The sequence below is a fragment of the Pongo pygmaeus genome, chromosome 11 (assembly GCF_028885625.2).
Source record: "Pongo pygmaeus isolate AG05252 chromosome 11, NHGRI_mPonPyg2-v2.0_pri, whole genome shotgun sequence".
Classification (NCBI taxonomy): Eukaryota; Metazoa; Chordata; class Mammalia; order Primates; family Hominidae; genus Pongo; species Pongo pygmaeus.
In genome coordinates this window covers 25,561,520-25,583,555 of record NC_072384.2, presented here as the reverse complement: position 1 = coordinate 25,583,555, position 22,036 = coordinate 25,561,520, and the positions used below count along the sequence as shown (strand labels likewise).

General features: G+C 41.9%; 1 protein-coding gene across 13 annotated transcripts in view; it reads left to right on the top strand.

The window, feature by feature from the left end:
- Positions 1-22,036, top strand: part of CFAP221 (cilia and flagella associated protein 221) — a 114,413-nt gene that overhangs the window by 43,302 nt on the left and 49,075 nt on the right. For 10 of the 13 annotated variants that reach the window (XR_008501143.2, XM_054478757.2, XM_054478758.1 and 7 more), the window contains 5 exons: positions 622-725; positions 14,793-14,952; positions 18,264-18,384; positions 18,468-18,579; positions 18,773-18,881. Coding sequence is in view for 12 of the 13 variants with exons in the window: in XM_054478757.2 (XP_054334732.1) it covers positions 622-725; positions 14,793-14,952; positions 18,264-18,384; positions 18,468-18,579; positions 18,773-18,881 (606 nt within the window). In the remaining variant the exon portion in view is untranslated. The remainder of the gene's footprint in view (positions 1-621; positions 726-14,792; positions 14,953-18,263; positions 18,385-18,467; positions 18,580-18,772; positions 18,882-22,036) is intronic. The other 3 variants (XM_054478761.2, XM_054478760.1, XM_054478764.2) reach the window with 1 other exon arrangement.

The window sequence follows — 22,036 nt, the reverse complement described above, 5'->3', positions numbered from 1 at the left end:
TCTGAGTACATAGACCTCCTCCACGTTCTCTAATGGTTGCTGGACTTCTGCCCAAATAAAGAGTACCTAGCCTATTTCAATCAAACACAGCCCAAAGTGTGGTTTCTTCCACGCTGTCCCGTCCAGGCTCTATGAAAGGCCAGGGGTCTCCCAGGCTTTCTGTAAGCCCATCTATTTGGCCTTTCCTTGGTTCGGTGAGGCCAAGCTGTGTGGTAGAGACTGCCTTTTCCCTATCACTGCAACTCTGGAAAATAAACCTAACAGTACTCGAGAGGTAGCAAGGACAGTGGGGTGAGCAGTAGGGACACCCAGCACAATGGACTGCGTTAAATCACGGTTCTGCCACTAACTAACTACGTCACCTTGTGTGGAACACTTACCCTCTCTTGTGCCTCAGTTTCCTCTTCTGTAAGTGGGGATAATCACAGCACTACCTCATAGGATTAAAATAGCTAATATATGGGAAATGCCTGGGGTTATTCCTGGCACACAGGAAGTGCCAGATCAGCATTGGCAGTCATCATCGTTTATTACATAACTTGAGTCTCCATTCCTTGCTACCAAAAGAACCGGTTATAAAGAAAAATAATATTTTTCTTTTCTTTTCTGTTTGTTTTGCAGCAAAACTTATGTTATTCCTTTGCAGTGCAGCTGCCCTGTAGATTTTGAGTTCTATATCACTTTGATTCAGTCTCATCAAGCCTTTGCTATTGAGCCCACATCAGGTAAGGAGTGTCAAGATTTCAAGTTTCCAATTTCTTTTGAGTTCTCAGATCAGAGAGGATTTGAAAAGTAGGTGTCAAGTTCTAAAAACAAGAATAAGCTGCATTCGAATGTTATATTTTCAAACACATAACAGTAATGAATTTTACACATAACTGACATGATGTATAATGGAATTGGACACGTCAGAATAACGACACTTTGGGATCATTTGTATCATGCAGATAACTTTTAATAATGTTCAGGTAAGTTTCTTCCAAGATCGACACTTGAAATCAGAAATTGATCCATTCCCATGCTAAGTTTAGCTCCTCGTACATCCTTGGTTTCATATCCACCTTATAATTCAATTTCAGATAAAATAGGAATCTTCTTTCTTCCAGAGCTTTCAGAATCTTAGTGAAGGGTCTGATGAATTTGTCTCATTTGTGGTATGGACAGTATGTTTTTGCATGCCCCAGAGGACATAGATCGCTAGGCTGCTAAGGACATTTGAAAGTGAGATTTTACACCTAAAGTAATCTCTGCTACCCAGTTCCTGTCTCTTGATATTTAGGTTTGGGATTTAAGTATCTGTCCACAGTGGTCTACTGTGGTCTACTGTGGACAGATATTTAAAATTGTTAAATTTAAACAATTTAACAATTGCTAAAATGGTTTTAAGTCTGGGTATTCATTTGTTTACAACTCTTTCAGTACTGTAAGTACATATTTTGTCCAACAAATGAGTGTTTAAAGCAGAAACTGTGAATTAACTCTAAATTATGAAATGTACTTAGATTATTTTCTAGAGGACCAGGAGCCAATTCTGAGATTTTTTAAAATATAAGGTAACCACTGTTTATACTGCAAAAACACAGGACTTGATTCTCTTTTCAGAGAGAAGAAGTTTATTATTTTCAGCTGTGTGGGCCTAAAAAAGAAGGGAAAATAAATGGTCACTAAAATTATACTAAACAAGATAATATTTCAGATGTTAAGTATAGTTGATATTCTCACAGTAAATCTTTCTGTGGGTCCAGGCCCCTCTGATGGTCCATAATTCTATTAAGTTCCATGGGCAGAAGGGACCACTACAATTTCTGAGCAGTCATGATGGGAACCGTTTTAGACAGGTCAGCGTGCAGGTTTACAGGTATGACTGAGGTGGGTACAGACAGGAGTCCAGGAATTCATGGTGTTGGAATGAACTCATATAGGACTTGAGATCTTGAACTGAGCTGACATCAGTAGCCAGGAAAAGGAAGAAAAGCTCAACAGCTTATGGCCTAGCCATACTTCTCTAAAAAACTGTGACCTAAGACTCAGAATATTAATTTACCCAGAGGGTTTTGAAACACAACCTATTCAAAATCAGGGTACTACACAGATAATAAAATACAGCATTAAGCAGAATTGACTGACAGCTATGTATGACACACTTAAAAAAATCATGCAGGCCTTTCCCCCGGTGCTCAGATTATAAAATGCAGAGCCACATAATTCAGACAAATGCATGATACATGAGATACTTTGTCTGATTCATCAGGTAAGAGATTGTGGTTGTTTTGGTACTTTGTTTATTACTTAATATTTTAAATTTGTCCTTTAAGTGAAATTAAATTGAATATACCAGTTTGGAGTTGAGAGAGCGGGGAGTGCTAGGGACATACACTTGGGTGTCACTGGGTGTTGTACATTTGTACAGTCATGGGACTGGACGTGAAGTCACCTTGGGAGTGAGTGTGGATAGAGAAGTGGACCAAGGGCCACTAAAACACTCAGAGGACAGCAAGGGGAAGTGGATCCAGGAACAAAGAAAGACCAAGGAAGAAAATCAGGAAAGTGCAGTGCGAAAGAAGAGAATGAAGGAGGGAAGGAAGCCCGGCAAGCCAGGGCTCTTGGACTTTGGGACCCCTCTTTTGCTGGTTTGAATGACCTGCATTGTGTGGATGATGTTGCAGATGTGGCATTCCAAACTGGTCTCATGGGCTCTGCCCTTCAGCCTCCTCGGTAGCTATTTTATGAATCTCAGGTCATCGTTGCTCCACCAGTCTCAGAAACATTCTTGGTTTGGTTTCCCACTTTGATGATGTATCAGTACACCTTTGGCTGTTATACTTTTGAGGTTCCAGAATTCCACCTGCAGCGAAGAAAGCCTTGGCTGCATGGAGAGTGAGTGCAGCTTAGGTGATCTTTGCACTCACTGGTCTCCTGACTTGCCAGGCATCTGGCTTGACTCGGAGGCCATACAGCTGGACAGTCTTGGATGGCTTTTTGGCCACAAGGCATTATTACCTCCGTTTTACAAACTGGGTTCAGATAGACTAAGAAACTGGGCTAATTTTACAGTTAGCATGTATACTTGTAAACACTGTTTCCAGCACGTGTTTGGTAACTGATTTCTAAAAGACTTGGGACATCCCTAGTCTGTTAGGTTATGAAGCCATATCTTTTCTAGGAACTAGAAGCATCATCTACGCACACCTTCCAGGCATTTTATGCTCAAGTTTGCCAAATGAAAAAACAATTTGAATCAAGCTATTAATAATTCTATTTATAAGGTATGCCCTCAACTTTAACTCAACTGGCCATCCTTAAGATGCAGGTGGGCTCTGTAGCTGTCAAAAGCTGGACCTGCTGTTGTTGGGGGCCAAGATATTCCTGAGGCTAGAGAAAATGAATAAAGGATTTTATGACCTTCCTGTACTGCTGACAAGAATCATATGCAACCAAAACTTCAAGAACACTCTGTTGATAATTTTGGAAGAGCCAGAAATACACGACTTTGGCCAAGATATTTTTTTTTTCCGTGAACTCTGAAGAGAAGTATTGACCAAGATCTTATCAGCATCAGAGATCAGGCAAATGCCACAAAAAAAAATTGTTGAACTTGTCTACTTGTCACTATTTTGTGATCCTGGACATTCCCTTGTTGTCACAAATGTTAGGGAAGAATGCATCTAACTCATATAAATAGTAAATTATAGCATTAAGTGGCTGGCTAAGCAAGAGTTCCTTGGGGGCTGTTGCTTACAGTTCTTATATAAAGTTTCAATAAGTTCATTGTCTTTTTTTAATCATAAGAAAAATATACGCCACTTACAAATAATTTTATATTTTGCATTTTCTTCTGAAATGCACATTTTTTACAACTTTATATCAGTTTGGGAGTAAACCCAGAGCCTCTGCCCTTGTTTTGGCCTCAAACCACTTTTTGGTTATAGACATTACCTGGGGGCCACCAATCCAGCAGGAAGCACCTTCTAGCAAAGAATGAATCCCCATCCTCCAGCATGAGCAGAAGGACACCAAGAGCACTGTACCCTGCCTGTTGAGGTTCAAGGCACTTTCATGCAGCACCTGCTCTGGGCAGCCTGTCTGGACTTGCCCCTAGTCCAATCATGCCGTCTCGGCTGGGCTCAGCCATACTCCCGGCCATACCTGCCACTGTGCTGTCCACACACCAGCATTTACCCACTTACATTTCAAAAGGGAGCATGTGCTGGTTCCTTTTTGCCTCTTTTTTCTCCAAAGGCCCCTTGGCCCCTGGCTGAGGTAGTTTATCACATAAGAAGCCCTACCTGCAGGGTCCAGCAGCCTTTGGGATTCCAGAGCAGAGCCATTACATCCACAAGGGAAAATGATGAGGGGAGGTTTCCCCTACTTCTCCTCCGTGTCTCACTGTACTCCTGCGGACAGGTGAGACAGAAGACCCCCACACCCCAGCACAAACTGTGCAGGGGACAGATCAGGATTGTCAAGGGGAGGGTGAGACCAGATCTCCAGCACACAGCGCAGGCCCCCATAAAATGCTTCTTGCTGGTAGTTAGGACCATGATGAACAGCCTCATCTCAGAAAACACATCCTGGCTATATGACTGCTTACAGAAATGACAACATGCAGGTCTTTGGCAAGGTTCACTTTCAACAATTGATGGAAATTAGTGAGATAACCAGCAGAGGGCCTCTGATAATGATAACCTTCCAGGTCAGCAAATGGAGGAACAGCGGGGGGCCATATGCAGGGTTGGAAAAGAGTCCTTATGAGAGGTAAAATAGAGAGATCAAACCTTTAAAAGATTTTCCAAAGCACCAAACCCAATAGTGAGGAAGGGCGAATCATTAGGGATAGTTAATATATGAGATGCAAATGAGTTCCCTAGCTTTTAGAGGATGTAGGTAATTAATAATGACACACTGAAGAAGTCAGGAAAAGCTGGACAGACATGTGGCAATTTTCTGTCACGTTGGTAGCAATGGTCAGTTTTACCTGGTGCTCAATATACCCTTGACGGGTGGCAGTGGTTGCACACAGTGTGGCTGGCGTGATGTTCATAATTGCTTCTATTTACTGACTGTTAGCCACATGCCAGGTGCTGTGCTAAGCACATCAGATGCACCATCTCATTGAATTCTATAACCCAGTCCAAGAGGACCATATGATGGGCTGTCATTCTGGGCTGGTTGAGCTCAGTTGACCACAGCAGCAGTCAGTGAACTTGACCCAGAGGACAATGCCTGTACATTAACGAAACTCTTACCTCACACCTCTACTGCCCATACAGAAGTGCTTGTTCCAGCAAGGCCAGGAAGAAGTCAGATGGTTTGGCCCAGCCTCTCACCCTGCTGGGAAAGCCAGTCTTCCAGGAGGCTGGAAGAGAATGCGGCTTTCATGATAGACAGCAGGCACTTCTAGGGGTCCCACAACACTGGTCTGGGGTAGGTGCCGTGCCAGAAAACAGGCAACAGCAACTATGGGAAAAAAAGAGCCACTCCAGGTGTAAATAAGTATAGAAGAAATGAGGTTCAGCAAATAAAAATATTTCTTTAAAAATGGCTTTATAAAAAATGAAATGTGTTTATTATTTAAAAATTAAAACACTGAAGAAAAGTACCAAATCCAAGTTGAAAAAACATTACCGAGAATCTCACCACTCCAGAAGTAACTATCATGAACACTTATCCCTGCAGACACCTCTCTGTGCCTATGTACAAAGAGGAGAAAGAGGGAGGCTGGAGGCATACGATGATGCAGAGACACGGAAAACTACAAGAAAACTTGGATCATATGATATGTAAAAATGCTGTTACTTGATATTGACTGAAGAAAAACAAGTGAAGCTAAAAGGAATTGGTGAACTTCCTTGGTATATGCAATATTCATTCCTAAAATTTGTTGTTAAAATTAAGAAAAGAGATAATGAAGGCATTAAGAGGTCAGAGCCACTGTCTTCTTCAACTGTGTGCCTCACCTTCAGCTGGAATCTTGGCCATGGAAAATGGGAAACAGCATGCGTGTACTTTCTGCCTCCCCTCTTAGAACTCACGGCTTTGTCGTACCCTTCTATGTTGTCTATAGCATTTATATTCTCCTTTGTGACCATGAATGCCATAGCTATTTAGTTTCTATTGAAATGGAGCCACAGATTTCACCTCTATTCTTTATTCCATGTTCCCTACATTGGCAAATTCTTCACTTCAGTTTTTCTGGCTGTCTGGATGCTGTCACCTAGTGACTTGTTAACCAGAGGCTCCTGAGGCCGCATGCCTGCATGCTCGCATGTTTGACAGTGTCTCTCTGCTGTCTGCAATCTTGAAAGACAACCTGGTGAGGTATAACAGTCTTGGTTTCCAACTTGGTCTATCTCAGAACTTAGTAGACCTTGCTGATTGTCCCCAGCTTTGGCTTTGCTAGGAATTTGGAGGCTGGGCTGAGTTGTTCCCCATTGAAGGTGAATTCTGGATGCCCTCAGAAATTTTCTTTTTAGTCTTGAGGTTAAGCAGTTCACCACGATATGTATTGGTGATGTTCTGCATCATTTTTGTCCCCTGGAAAATTGCATGTCCTTTTGATCTGGAGAAAAATGACTTTTGTTACTTTGGGAAATGTTTCAACTAATGAAAACCTTGAATGTTTTCATGTTCTATTTGCTTTGTTCTCTTCCTCAGGAATACCAATTATGTGTGTATGTTGGTTCTCCTTTGCCTTCAGTATCTATTATCTGCTTTAAAATAATTTCATTTTGTGTGGATTTCTCATTCCTACCTGCCACATCCTTACCTGTGTTTTCAGTGTGTGTGTATGTGTGTGCATGTATGTGGTATTTGCATGAGTGTGGTGTATACATATGAGTGTGTGTTTATTGTTGTTCCTTTGCTGATGTTTCCACCTCAGTGCCTGTGTTAGTCTGTGTGTTGCTATAAAGGAATATCTGAAGCTTGGTAATTTATTTTTAAAAAAAGAGGTTTAATTGGGTCTACAGGATGTACAAGAAGCATGGTGCTGGCATCTGCTCCTAGTGAGGCCTCAGGAAGCTTCCAACTATGGCAGAAGGCAAAGGGAGAGTAGGCGGTATCAGATGGTGAGAGAGGGAGCAAGAGAGAGGTGGGGAGGTGCCAGGTTCTTTAAACACCAGCTGTCTTGGCTGGGTGTAGTGGCTTACGCCTGTAATCCCAGCACTTTGGGAGGCAGAGGAGGGTGGATCACAAGGTCAGGAGATTGAGACCATCCTGGCTAACACAGTGAAACCCTGTCTGTACTAAAAATACAAAAAATTAGCCAGGCGTAGTGACAGGCGCCTGTAGTCCCAGCTACCGGGAGGCTGAGGCAGGAGAATGGCGTGAACCTGGGAGGCGGAGCTTGCAGTGAGCCGAGATTGTGCCACTGCACTCCAGCCTGGGCGACAGAGCAAGACACCATCTCAAAAACAACAACAACAACAACAACAACAAAAACCCACCAGCTCTCATGTGAACTCAGTGCAAGAACTCACTCATCAGCAAGAGATGGTGCTCAGCCATTCATAAGGCATCCACCCACATGACCCAACACCTTCCACCAGGCCCCACCTCCAACAGTGGGAACCACATTTCAACATGAGATTTGCAGGGGACAAACATCCAAACCATATCATACAGTTCCTTTTCTTTTTCCATGTGTCTCCTGAGCTCCACCAGTTCTCTTTTCGTCTCCTTTGAGTGTGTTCTTACATTGCTTCCTTGAATTCTGGTGACTGTTCCTGTGATGAGGCCATACTGTCTGTTTTCTTTAAGACTCTGGTGAACTACTTGTGTCCTGAGGTTGTCCTCTTATCATGTGTATTTTTTTTTTTTTTTTTTGAAACAGAGTCTCACTCTGTTGCCAGGCTGGAGTGCAGTGGCATGATCTTGGCTCACTGCAACCTCTGCCTCCCAGGTTCAAGCGATCCTCCTGCCTCAGCCCCCCGAGTAGCTGAGACTACGGGTGTGCACCAACACGCCTGGCTAATTTTTTGTTGTTGTTGTATTTTTAGTAGAGATGGGGTTTCACCATATTGTTCAGGCTGGTCTTGAACTTCTGACCTCGTGATCCACCCTCCTTAGCCTCCCAAAGTGCTGGTATTACAGGCGTGAGCCACCGCACCCAGTCATCATGTGTATTCTTTATGTGATTTTCTTTCTGTTCCTCTCCTCCTTCAAAAAGTATTAATTTCTAATTTTGCAGTTTACATGCACAGCACCTGTGGTGTTCTATTCAGCACTCTACTCAATGTTGAATAGAGCCTGCCACCAGCAAAAGAATAATGTGGAAGAAGGGATAATAATTTGAATAGTTAATTCTTACATCGTGCTTACCATGTGCCAGACACTACTCTGGATGCATAAACTCATTTAATACCCCAACAACTCTTATGAAGTAGATTCTATTATTCTGTCCACTTTGCTGATGAGGAAGCTGAGGCATGGAGTGTTATGTAGGTTGCATGAGGGCACACAGTTGGGAAGCAGCAGAGCTGGGGTTGCAATGCAGGGAACCCAGCCCCACAGTCTGTGTATTCAAGCCCTCTGAGAGAATGTCTCCCGTCTCTGCTCAGTGGTCACAAGGGCTGGTGGCTCCCAGGAGAGTCACCTGTGCTGTGTGCTCCTGTGCAGTGGTCACGACTCTCCTCTCTCCCTACCAGGTCACTTTCAGTGCCTTCTGAACTGGGTCCAAGGTCACAGACAGTGGGCATGGTGTGGCAGCCTAGCTGCTTCTTCAGCCCCCTCCCCTGCTGGTCTGTGATGCTGGGGTTTGGTCTCTTTTATCTCTGTCCCTGCTCAAGGCCCAGCCAGACTCCTACATTTTGTCACTTTAACCAAAGAGTAGTTAGAGACTTTTCCAGGGCTGTGACTCTTACTTTAGGGGAAATCTGCACTTCTTGGTTCTCGGCGTGCTCCCATGTCTCAGTTTACAGGAGTTGGTAGTCATGCTTTTTGTTTGTGCTTTAGGATTATAGCCACTTCCCTATTTAATAGATTTTTTTCCTTACCATTTTTACCCTTCTTTTCCTTATTGTTTTGTGATTTTGAAGAAGGGTAGTTGAGCTGAAGCTTTACTTCACTATCTTTTCCCAGAAATGCTCTGCGCTTGGTTTCTGCCGGGCTCACCTCCTCCCTGTGGTATTACATACTTCATCCGTCCATTCATTCCATAAGTAACTACTGAGTGCCTGCTGGGCGTCAGACACTGGTATAGGCATTGGGTACTGCAGAGAGCAAGACAGACCTGGTCCCTGCTGTGTTGGAGCAGAGATGCCAGTCGGGGGAGAGAGGCAGGCCTGCAACAAAAGACATTGTCCAGAGTAAAAATAGTGGTGAGAAAAATAAGACATGGTGATGTGACCAGGTGACTGCTCTCAACTTGGTGGTGGAGAAGAGCTTCTTGGAGGAAAAGTCATGTCAGCTTAGACCCAGTTAACAAAAAGGCACCAGACTTGGGAAGAGGGTTTCAAGCAGAGCAAGCAACCCACACAGGGCTGCAAGGCTGGAACAGGCTCGGCAATGGTCATATTCAAGGGAAAGACGAGAGCCCATTGTGGCCAGGGTGTGCGAGCAAAGGGAGCAGTGTGCAAGGCCTATTGGAGAGGCTGGCAGGCGTTTGAGGAGGGTGGGTATTAGGACTGGGTTCCGAGCGGGGTGGGAGTCTACTGGAGAGTTTGAAGCAGAGGGTGACATGGCCTGATGCATATTTTAAAAAGTCTCTTTGGCTCCTGAGGGGAATGCGGGTTGGAGTAGCACAAGGTGGGCACAGGCCTCCCCCTCAGGAAGGAGCTGAGGTTGGCTCGGATGGGTGGTGACCTTGGAGATGGTGAGGGACAGATGATGGAGTGAATGGGCTCCAGCAGCGGGTGGCTGGGGGGTGCGCTGCACTTCCTGCAGCTCCTAGAGCAGGCTCTGAAGCCCCTCCAGTCGCCCTGCCCTCCACGGGTGCTGTCTCCACGATGTTAGGCACCAATGCCTGTGTGCTGCATGCATTGCTCCTGGCCGGCAGCTTATATACTTGATGGAAAAGGAATTCCTCCTGGCCTGGCATCCTCCCCAGCATCCTCTACTCAGACTCCTTCTCCACATCCCCCCATCACCACAGGCACAGCCCTCAGGTTGTCTGGTGTTGCAGCCGAGGTCTGCATTTTGGATATTTGATGAACAGGGATGAAACAGAAAGTTAGTAGATTCCAAAAGACTTAATTTTACCACTTATTTCTAGTTCCAGTCAAAAAAGCTTGCTGGAGGGAGAAAGGAATAAAAGATTAAAATAAGTACTAGGGATTATTAGCATCTCAGTATGTGCACCACACGTGTCTTCATCTGCTGTGGCTGAGCAGGGGTTGTTCTTCTCGGGAAATTTAGACATGAACAGGTATCCAAAAGCCCTCGGGGCTTCTCTTTCACCTCTTCACGATAAGTCTCCAGGCCTATGTTTTAAAATAGACCTTGTAGAGGCCGCTGAGTCCTTGTCTTCTGAGCTATAGATCGCCTGCACTTGGCACTTTTGTGGAGCAAAAGGAAGACCTAGTGCTTTGGGATGCTCATCCCAGTGATTTGGCATCGTGAGGCAATTGCCTCTTCCTGTGTAAGAACTCAAACGGGTTAAGTGTAAGTTTTTCAAAGAAATATTTCTTCTTTCTGATATTTTAATGACAATTTAATACACAATAAATTGTTTCTTGTTTTATTTAGCTTAAGGATTGGGAAGGCCACATTTATAGGACACACACTATGTGCCAAGCATTATCCCAGACCCTGTACATTATTTTCTCCTTTAAGCCTTGTCCCATTTTACAGATGAGAAAACTGAGCCTCAGCTAAGGTAGCCAAGCGGATTTACACAATTCATGTATAATCAAGCAAGATCTAAGTCAGGGTCTGTGTGGTCCTGGGGCCTCTCTCTTGCCCACACTCCCTGGGCAGCAGCAGAGGCTGCGGAGTGTTGCCACTGTGAGTGGGATGGTAGCCCTCCCTTCTGTAATCCAGTGAATCGAAAGTGTTGTTAGAATGTGGATGATTTTAAAGCTAAATAGCTATTAATTTCCCAACATTAGCTTTGAGAGATCAAGTAGTTTACCCAAAGTCACCAAGCTAGAGGAACCCTAAATCCTGGAATATTAAAACCAATACTTATAATGTTACCAGTAGAGGGTGTCCAGGTTCTTGGCGTTTTGAACAAGGAATTGGACAAAATACACAAAGCAAGGAAAGAATGAGCCAACAAAAGCAGAAATTTACTGAAAACGAAAGTATACTCCACAGGGTGGGAGCCAGTGAGCATAGGGGCTCAAGAGCTCCGTTATAGAATTTTCTGGGGTTTAAATACCCTCTAGAGGTTTCCCATTGGTTACTTGATGTACACACTATGTAAATGAAGTAGTGACCCCCAATCAGAGGCTGAAATGAAGTTACAAACTTAGACTCCTATGCTTTGGTTGCTTTCTGCAAGCAATCAGAGATACTTTCAATTTTCCGTCTGCCACGCAGAAAATGTGGGGGGTTTTACAAAGGGAGTAGCCTCCAGTCGTTTTGTTGCCTAGGTGTGGAGAGTTGAGATTTTCCTTCTGATTTAGTTCTAGGAGGTCAGCATGAATCGGCCTTAGGTTCTTTGTCTCCAGACTCTTTTCTGCCTCAATAACACCTTAAGTATGTGGATCGAATGGCTCTATGACAATTTAGGGAGAGTGATCTGTACTTTTTGAGATCTTTGAAGAAAAAATTATTTTAAAATTAAATAATTTTACAGTGTTAGTATAATGTTGTAGTAACACTGTCTGGACATGGGAAAGAAGAAATTTTTTTTAATGTTCCTCATCCTGGGCCTCACTGCCATAACAAGTAATGTGCTTTTGTTTTTCTGTCTCCTTTTAATAACTTTTCATACTTATGCACATGCTTTATATAATTGTAGTCCAAGTGAAGACACAGTGGTATTTCCTCATGATTTCATTTATTTCATTATATTATTTTTCAGTGCTGTTACTTTTTCTTTATGATACCCATCATATTGATAAACTAGGGTGTTCTTATCCTTCAGTTGATTTCTGAGTTTTTTCCTCTTCTCTCTGTCTCTGCTCACCACCCTCCATGTCCTGTGATTCCACATTACCCCTGGTTATGTTAAGGGGGGTGATCTGAAATTGACCAGATGAAATTGGCCTGGAGCATAAGAGAGCAATTTGGGGTGGGGGGTGCCCTTCTCACTTTAAAAGCATGAAACATACTCTCCTTTCTCCCACTGTTAGTTTTGGCTGAGCAGTAAGCTGTAACTCCTTGGCACACCTTTTACAGCTGCTAACATTTGACGATCCGCTGCTCCCTGTGTTAACTGGCATCCCTGTTAATGGAAAAAGCAGTGTACTCTGGTTGCCTAGACTACACCTTCACAGTGTGCTTTATGTATTAGGTCTGAGCTGGCAGCACTTAAAAATAAATCAGCCAGGTCAAGGCAAACATTAATCTTTGCTTCCAGAGCTTGTCCTTATTTTTTTAAGTTAATGAGCTAGAGCAGAAGCAATAGAATGCTCTTATTTTAGAGCCCCGGGTCAATTTATAGGTTAAAGGGGGCTATTTTCTGACCAAGTGGGTGGTCAAAGTATTGAAGCCCCACACATGATGGAGAGTCACAGTTTCTATCCAGCTGGTCTTAGGTTGGCTGATGTACCCAAGGTCTTTTGCTGATTCCCTCCTCCCTGCAGTGGATTCTAGGGTCACTAGTGGGTATCATTGAAAGAGTTTGACTTCTGCTCTCAGGAAATTGATGAAGACCTATTTCTAAAGCACTGTGCTGGGGATCCAGGAAGATATAAAAGGTATGGGGCTGGTGTCTGCCTTATGAGCTTTATACCTAGTCGGGAGACAGGAAAATTTTGAAAGGTAACACATCAAGGGTATGCGAGTTCAGTAGGGTTGACAGAAGGTTCCTGTGGAGGGAGAGGCATGGGGAGTTTGGTGTAATACGTAGGTTGATATAGGCTTTTAAGTTTGGGTTCATTCACTCATTCAACAAGAATTTATTGAGCTGGGAATGCAGTAATGAGCAGGTGCCTGCTTTCCTAAAATTTACACTCTAACTAGGAGAAGGCAGATGGTAAATGCAATAATTTCCAGGAGTAGGATGAAGCTAAAAGAAAATCTGGAGAGAGTTCTTCAGGCCTAGGGAATTTCAACTGCTGAGCCAGTGCACAGTGCAGAGCCAGCAGGAGCCAATGAAAAGGGATTAGAGCCAAGGCCCTTTCGTTCTCATACCCCTGCTCCCACCTCTCCTCACAAGGGGGGCCTTTCCTTTCCACCCACTTGCTTCCCCGTGCCTGTTGGTATTCATGTCTTGACTTTGTATTTTATGTTCATTTGTTTATTTATTTATGTTTTGCTGTCCCCAACTAGAATGTAAACTGTGAGATCTGGGATTTGTTTTATTTATTGCTCTAACTTTAGTGTCTAAAACAGTGCCTGGCACACAGTAAGCACTCAATAAGCACATGAATGGGTGAAGGAAAGGCCCATGTGGTTGGGCGCAGGGAGAAGGGAGGGTAGCACAAGATTCAGGAAGTGGATGGATGCAAAGGAGGGCACATATGGGGGGACTGTGCGAGGCCTCTGCAGGGACAGTGGGAGGACCAGATACACAAGGGCAGACGATCTCATCTAGAAAGCAAACCCAAGAGCCTTCAGTGGAAGTCAGAACATTCGTCCTCCAGTTTACATGCTAGTTGGGGACAGCAATAAGTAAATAAATAAATAACATTGATCTTCCCTTTCTTCTCTTTTTCTCTCCACATTTGTTAGCACTTACTATGTTCCAAGCCCTGTTGGCACCAGAGATACAAAAGAGGAATTAGGCGCGGTGTGATGTTTGACTCTGGAGAGAATAGCAGTCCATCCTAAATATTTGAAAAGAAAGAATCAAATTGTACAAAAAAAGAACTGAATTATTTGAACACAAACTTGTATGTGTGTTCCTAGCTTTTCCTGTTGCTTACAGCATTAATGTTAACATCTGGTAATTTGCTTACAGATGATAGTTCTGGGAATTCATGTCTGAATCACTAATGCAGATTGATGTGTATATATTTGTAGAAGTGACACAATCAAATAATTATTGTAAAAGATTAATATAGTAATTAATAAATAAGTAATAAATAAGATCAATGTAAACACACAGAAGTTGATTCACATGTATTTAATGAAAAAGCTACATAAGGATAATAGAAAGACTGTACTTGTGCTTAGCATGGGAAGAACGTACAGTTGACCCTTGAACAGCATGGATTTGAATTGCATGGGCCCACTTATATTCAGATTTTTTTCAATAAAAGTTAAACTGAGTGTGCCTGCCTCTTCTTCTACCTCTTCCACCTCTTCTGCCTCTACCACCCTTGAGACAGCAAGATCAATCCCTCCTCTTCCTCCTTCTCAGACTATTCAACATGAAGACAAAGAGAATGAAGACCTTTGTGATGATCCACTTCCACTTAATGAATAACAAATATATTTTCTCTTCCTTATCATTTCCATAATGACATTTTCTTTTTTCTGGTTTATAGTAAATAATACATATAACATATACAATATGTGTTAATTGACTGTTTATGTTATCTTTAAGGCTTCTGGTCAACAGTAGGCTATTAGTTAAGTTTTTGGGAAGCCAAAAGTTATGTGTGGATTTTCAACTGTGTGGGGAGTCAGCGCCCCTAACCTCCGCGTTGTCGGAGGGTCAGCCATATTTGTGTGTGTGTCAGCCTGTGACTGGACTTGGCAAGAAGAGAGGGTATCACATTTTCTCATTTCTTTCCTCTCAGGAATAATTCCAGCTAATGGGAAGATGGCTGTGACTATTAAGTTTACACCCTTTCAGTATGGGACTGCACAAATAAAAATGCAGTTATGGATTTCACAGTTCAACTCTCAACCATATGAATGTGTCTTCACTGGAACATGCTATCCCAACATGGCCTTACCGTATGGCGTCTTTTCAGTGTTTTTGTTTATTCTTAACCATTTTTCGAAAATCCAAGTCTTCCTTTCTTCCATTCTGTCTTTCTTGTAAAAGAATGTCATCAAAAACTTATTTAAAATGATGAGCCAACATAAAATATACTTTAAAACTTAACAGAAATATAGAACATATCTATGCTAGTAGCAGGAGTTGCTTCTGACAAGAAGGGAAGAAACAATAAAAAGGGATTTTTGAAGGACATGTTTTTTCACTGATTAGTACTGGTGCACTGTTGGAATTTTTTTTACCATATGCGTGTCTTATTGCCTAGTCAAAAATTTAAACAATAGGGCCAGAACAACATAACTGTTTTTAAGGTTTCCATATAGCATTTTAATTAATTGAGTCCCTGCTGTTTGCAGTGCCCATTGCAAAGCTCAATGGGAAATGGCCCACAACCTCAAGAGACCAAAATAAGTCATATAACAAGTGATTTCACATGAGGCAGCGACAGAAATGTCTGAAAAACAGAAATGTTTGAAAAACACAGGAGGTTTTTCAAAGCACCATCAGACTTCAAGTCAGAGTGAAGATGTGAAATGGGATTAAGTTGTGCTTCATAACAAATCCTTTCTGAACTTCCATTTCCATTTGAATATGAGCTTGTACTTTTACATGTCAGTACCTCTGGTTAACATCATGATTTTTTTCTTATACCCAGGATTTTTATATAAACGTTAAAAGTTGCTGGTTATGGTGACTCGCGCTTGTAATCCCAGCACTTTGGGAGGCTGAGGCGGGTGGATCACCTGAGGTCAGGCTTTCAAGACCAGCCTGGCCAACATGGTGAAACCCTATCTCTACTAAAAATACAAAAATTACCTGGGCGTGGCAGCGTGTCTGTAATCCCAGCTACTCGGGAGGCTGAAGCAGGAGAATCACTTGAACCTGGGAGGCAGAGGTTGCAGTGAACCGAGATCACGCCACTGCACTCCAGCCTGGGTGCCAGAGCGAGACATCATCTCAAACAAACAAACAAACAAACAAAAAAGTTGTCACAGTATAAATACCAATCTTAGAAGATTCTGACAATTATTTTGAAAACAATGGGGAAATATCTTGGTTTTCCTCTTCTTTGCACATGGATACACATCACATATTGACATCATTAAGCATATTACAAGTGGAGTAGCAACCTTATATCAAAATATGAACTCACTCCATGATATCTTAGATATTTATATCATGATTTTCTTCCTAAAAATTCAAAGCAGCCTAAGTCAACTGTAGGATATTAGTATGGCCTGCTGAACCCAAATCCTGCAAATAACCATCATTGAAATCACTCGGGCAACAAACAAGTAGAACTGAACACAAATTTTAAAACTGCTGATTTTTCTGATGGCAAATAAGCAGGTGAGCAAAATGGTGTTTGCCACTTCACATCAGATGCTACAATACTCAAATGACTTTCTTAAAGACATAACGTGAGTGCGATTTTTATTTGTATATCCTTCCATAGCTGTGTTTTTACATGCACGACAGCATTGTATGACAGAAGCACCATACAAATGCAGGTGTACGCTATTTCTAAATTATTATGTTAGTATCTTATCTAGTATACTCTTGACATTTTCAAGGACTGTGTTTTAAGATCTGCATGTCTCTCCGAACTGCAAGTAATATTATAACATATAAATTCTATCATGAGGGGAAAAAAACTAGCTGTAGTTTCTGAACAGGGAAAAATACTGGCTGTAGTGCTCTCTGAAATTTTCATAGACTGCTTTCTTCATTTCATTATAGGGTGTGTGATAGACTTACTCATGTCTAAATTTGGCACTGCCAAATTCCACATGTAACTGATTTATCATTTTCTTAGACCTCTTCATTTCCATCATCAACGTTGAGGATATTGTTTAGGAGGCTGCTTTTTAACGCCCCCAGGTTTAGTTGCTCCCCAGTATTTAACAACAGAGGTGGTGTCAAGGCTCCACTGAGACAGGGATGCTGAACCTCAGTTCGCTACCTGGCTAAACATCTCACCCTGCACATCAGAGCATGTCGGTGGGTGTGAGTCTCACCAAGGGACAGGTTCTCCCATGCCCTGGGTTGTAAGGATGCTCTTACATGAGACACATTAAATTTGAGGTTGCTAACATAAGTTCCATACAATGCAACCAGGCCTGTTCAGTGGGTGGTCAGCAAATACATATTAACTGTCAGAGTGAGTGAATGTTCACCTATTTTTATCTTATTTTTGTACTGTCGTGGAAAACAAGTGTTTATCCTATAAAACAATTGTCCACACATTGTTGCTTAAAGAAATGCTTCCCCTAAGCTATTATGCCAAATTGGTACTGAACAAATAAATTTTAAAATGGTTATTTTCAAAATTGTAACTTTGCCTTGTGTTGCAGAAAAATATAACTATTTAGATAAAAATAATTTCTAAAAAAATAAAAAAGAAATGCTTCATAGGTAGCATTTCTGAATAGAACACAGTTCTACTGCATCTCATAACAGATAACCTGAATAGCTTCTGCGGGCTATTAGCTGCACTATCTCTAACTACCCATGTCCAAAGTCAGTTTCTAATTACAGAAAAGATCCCAAACATTAGTCTGAGTCTCTTTTTGAAATATCTTGCTACAAACAATTGGCATAATCATTCTTTTACTAGGAAGATAAATCAAGGTAAGATTTTTTAAAGTGTAATAAATCTAACTATTGAAAACCAACAGGCTAGAAATTGATTATGCTAGACCTTGAGAGCATTTTTCAGCATGTCATGTTTTCAGTCAGTATGTTCTTTAAGAATGTAAGGCAATGTAATCCCAGCATTTTGGGAGGCAGAGGCCGGTGGATCACAAGGTCAAGAGATCGAGACCATCCTGGCCAACGTGGTGAAACCCCGTCTCTACTAAAAATACAAAAATTAGCTGGGCGTGGTGGTGCACACATGTAGTCCCAGGTATGCGGGAGGCTGAGGCAGGAGAATCACTTGAACCCGGGAGGCAGAGGTTGCAGTGAGTCATGATCATGCCACTGCACTCCAGCCTGGCGACAGAGTGAGACTCCATCTCAAAAAAAAAAAAAAAAAAAAGAATGTAAGGCAAAAAAAACATTGGTGGGCAATTTTGATATCGCTGATTATACTCTAATGCACTGACATCACATTTATTTTCGTAGACCACTGTTGGGGCACACATTTATTTTCAGTTTAGATATAATAAGGGACTTCAAGTTGTGGTGTTATCAGAAGGAACATAAAACATTAGGAACCTTGAGTTAATGGCTTATTTACTAATTTAACATTTGTTTTAACCTATAGATTAGAAGAGTTTGAAAGGTTGAATACCCTTTCTAAGAAAGTAAATGTTCCTCCAGAAAAAGCAATGATGCATATAAATTTTCACCGACCACCAGCGAAGCCGAAGCCTCAGAAGGTGAAGGTACGGTGGGCCTTGTCCTTGGTGCGATGAAAGGGTAACAGAGCGGCAGACTAACTGATTTCCCTATTGATTTGGTCTCTTAGGAAATTGAGTACCAGAACCTCAGATTTCCAGTAGATTTATCGAATCCATTTGCTGTGGCAACTGTTTTAAACCAAGAACCAGGAAAATTGAAGATTAAAGAATTAAGAGAAGGTAACCAGTTGATTGGCCATAAAGCAGCCCCTGAGCAGAATATGAAAGAGTTATTGCTGGTCACACTGATTACCTATGAACAACAAAATTCAGTTAGATTGCTGTTATGCCTCGCCGTTAGAAATGTGTTTTTCTCTCTGCATGTGATTTTAATCTGATTACTGGTATAAACATTGTCTGCTCCTGCCTTCAGTTTTGGACCAGGGCACTGAAATTTCAAAAACGAGACAGATAAAGGAGGCACTCTTTGAACAGAAAGTCAGACAGGACATTCACGAAGAGATGGAAAATCATCTTAAGTGGTAAATATTGAGCTATTATTTGTATCAAGTGACAGTACAGTTATTTTTAGATGATGATCTTTTATAAATGAGAGACAGTAAAATGTAATAACCTTTTAGGTACTTTGGAGAATTTAATGATTGTTTCTCTGCCAGTGGTCCTTCAGTAGGAAGTTTCTATTAGGAATAAATATATGTGACCTGTATACATATGTAACTTACCTGCACGTTGCGCACATGTACCATAGACCCTAAAGTATAATAATAATAATAATAATAATAATAATAAAAAGAAAAAAAATAAAATAAATAAATAAATAAATATATGTGACCAAACCACGCTGTTTCCTAAGTGTGACCAGTAGCAGGACCAGAGTGAATTGTGGGAGATGCTCCCTGCTCCTGCTGGCCACTGCTGCTGGCACCCGCTCACTCCAGGACAGATCTGGGTGCCTTGAACACCCCAAATGTCACCCCCATCATCCTCCATCTCACCAGGAGCCCCTGTGCCTTGGGCCGTGTGCCCCAGAGGCCTTCTGGGTAGCCCAGTGGGGTGAGGCTCTGGGGGGCTCCTAATGGAGGTTTTAAAACTGAGATGTGAGAATTCTTGTGCTTCTGTGCCCAAATTAGAAACTTTTTCACAATTTTTTTTTACCAGATCAGACCAAGCATATGCATGTGTACAGATTTAGCTGAAAAGTAAACTCTTTTTTTTTGAGAAAGGGTGTCACTCTGTCACCCCAGCTGGAATGCAGTGTCACATCATGGCCGGCTGCACCCCCAGCCTCCCAGCCTAAAGTGATCCTCCCTCTTCAGCCTCCCAAGTAGCTGGGAGCACAGGTGCATGCCACCATGCCCAGCAAATTTTTATTTTATTTTTTTTTTTTAGAGATAGGATCTCACTATGTTGCCCAGGTGGGACCCGAACCCCTGGGCTCAAGTATTCTCCTGCTTGACCTCCCAAAGTGCTGAGATTACAGGTACGAGCCACCATGCCTGAGCTAAAGTAAACTGGGCTAAAAAAGAGACTCTTGGAGAGTGTCATTGAGAGGCTGCCTACTCCATGACCCAGCCTCCACCCTTCCCGACACATGAGAACACGCCCTCACCTGAAGCCCTCTGAAGGTGCCCACCGGGCTGCTCCCCTGTCTCTGGGGAATGGCCCTTGTTTCCATGAGAAATCCCTTCTGCCTCAGCTTAAGTCTATAGTTATGGTCCCGCCTCAGTTAACGGGAAGTACACCAAGGAACTGAAAATTTTATGTTTATAAACACCTTTTCCCTATTATGAAAAACAGGTAGTTCATCATTGTAGGAAACCTGAAAACATGTTTTTTTACATATAGAGAAGGAAAAAAAAATCACGGTGATGCCCCCAGTCAGCAGTGACCAGTGGCCACTGTCAGTACTGGTGTTTTTGTTCTTTCTATGCATCTCTGTATCAGACTTGAAGTCACATCCCAAATCCCATTCTGAATGCTGTGTTGTTCCTTTAATATTTTTCCGAAATTTTTATGTTGAAAGATCTTAAACTGACATACACTTGACCTCAGTTCACTAATTGTTGACATTATGACACATACACTTCCCCTCACTCCACATGCATGCACACACACACCTGCATTCACCTTTTTCCCCTGAGCCATTTATAGATAAATTGCAAATATCAGGAAGCTTCACCCCAAAATACTTCAGTATGTAGCTCCTAAGAACAAAGACATTTTCCAACATTATTGTAATCACTTCCAAGAGATGTCACACTGATAGAATAATATTGTCTAATAATCAGTCTTATGGGCAAATTTAGCCAGTTGTCCCAAAATGTACTGTATACCTAGTCTTTTTAAAAATATTTATTTTAAATTTTATATAAATAAAATAGAGACAGGGTTTTGCCATGTTGCCCAGGCTGGTCTCGAACTCCTGCCCTCAAGCAATCCACCAGCCCTGGCCTCCAAAGTGCTGGGATTACAAGTGTGAGTCACCACACCCGGCCTATACCTGGTTTGTTTTTGTTTTGTTTTGTTTTTGGAGAGAGGTATCCGGGGTCCAGTCAAAGATCATACCATTTGTATTTAGCTTTCGTGTCCCTTTAGTCTCCTCTAACCTAAAACAGTTCTCTAGAACATCCCTCCACCTCCATTTTAAAAATCATAACTATTATTTATTTAAGATATGTGCTGGGTTTCGTGATGAATACATTGCATATTAGTTTCTTTAAATTGTGATAAAATTCATCTTTTAACCAGTTTAAAGTATATCGTGCAGAGGTTTTTAGTAAATTCACAATGTTGCATCACCATCACCACTACCCAATTCCAGAACATAGGCATCACTAGAAAAAGAAACCTCATACCCATTATCAGTCACTCCCTACTCCCCACTCCCTGGAGCCCCTGGCAACCACAATCTACTTTCAGTCTCTATGGATTTGCCCACTCTGGACATTTTGTATAAAAGGAATCACATAATACATGGTCTTTTGTGACTGGCTTCTTCCACTTAACATGTTTTTAAGATTCATCCACATCATAACATGTGTTAGTACTGCATTCCTTTATATGGCTGAATAATATCTCATTGAATGGATATGCAACATTTTGCTTGTTCATTCATCAGTTACTGGACATTTCAGTGGTTTCCACTTTTTGACTATTATGAATAATGCTGCTATGAACATTTATATGCACTTTTTTATGTGACCATATCTTTTTAGTTCTCTTAGGTACATACCTAGGAGTGGAACTGCTGGGTCATATGGTAACTCTATGTTTGACTTTTTGTGGTGCCACCAAACTGTTTTCCATGGTGGCCAAACCATTTTACATTCCCACTAGCAACATATGAGGGTTTCTCCACTTGCTCAGCAATACCTGTTATTTTCCATTATCATCATCATCATAGCCATCCCAGTGGGTGTAAAGGGGTGTATTGTTGTGGCTTTGATTTGTATTTCCCTAATGATTTAGAAGGTTGAGCATCCAGATGTTGTTATTCATAAATATTTAAGATAAGCTTCACTTTGTAGAACACATTATTCATCTTAGTTATGTTGCTGAAGCCTCTATAACTTCTCTATCCCATGTGTCTCCTCCAGCATCTCAGGGTTCCTTTTCAGTTTTGGAATATAGTGAAATATTCCATCCTAAAGTTGACTCTGGTATTCTGATGGGTTCT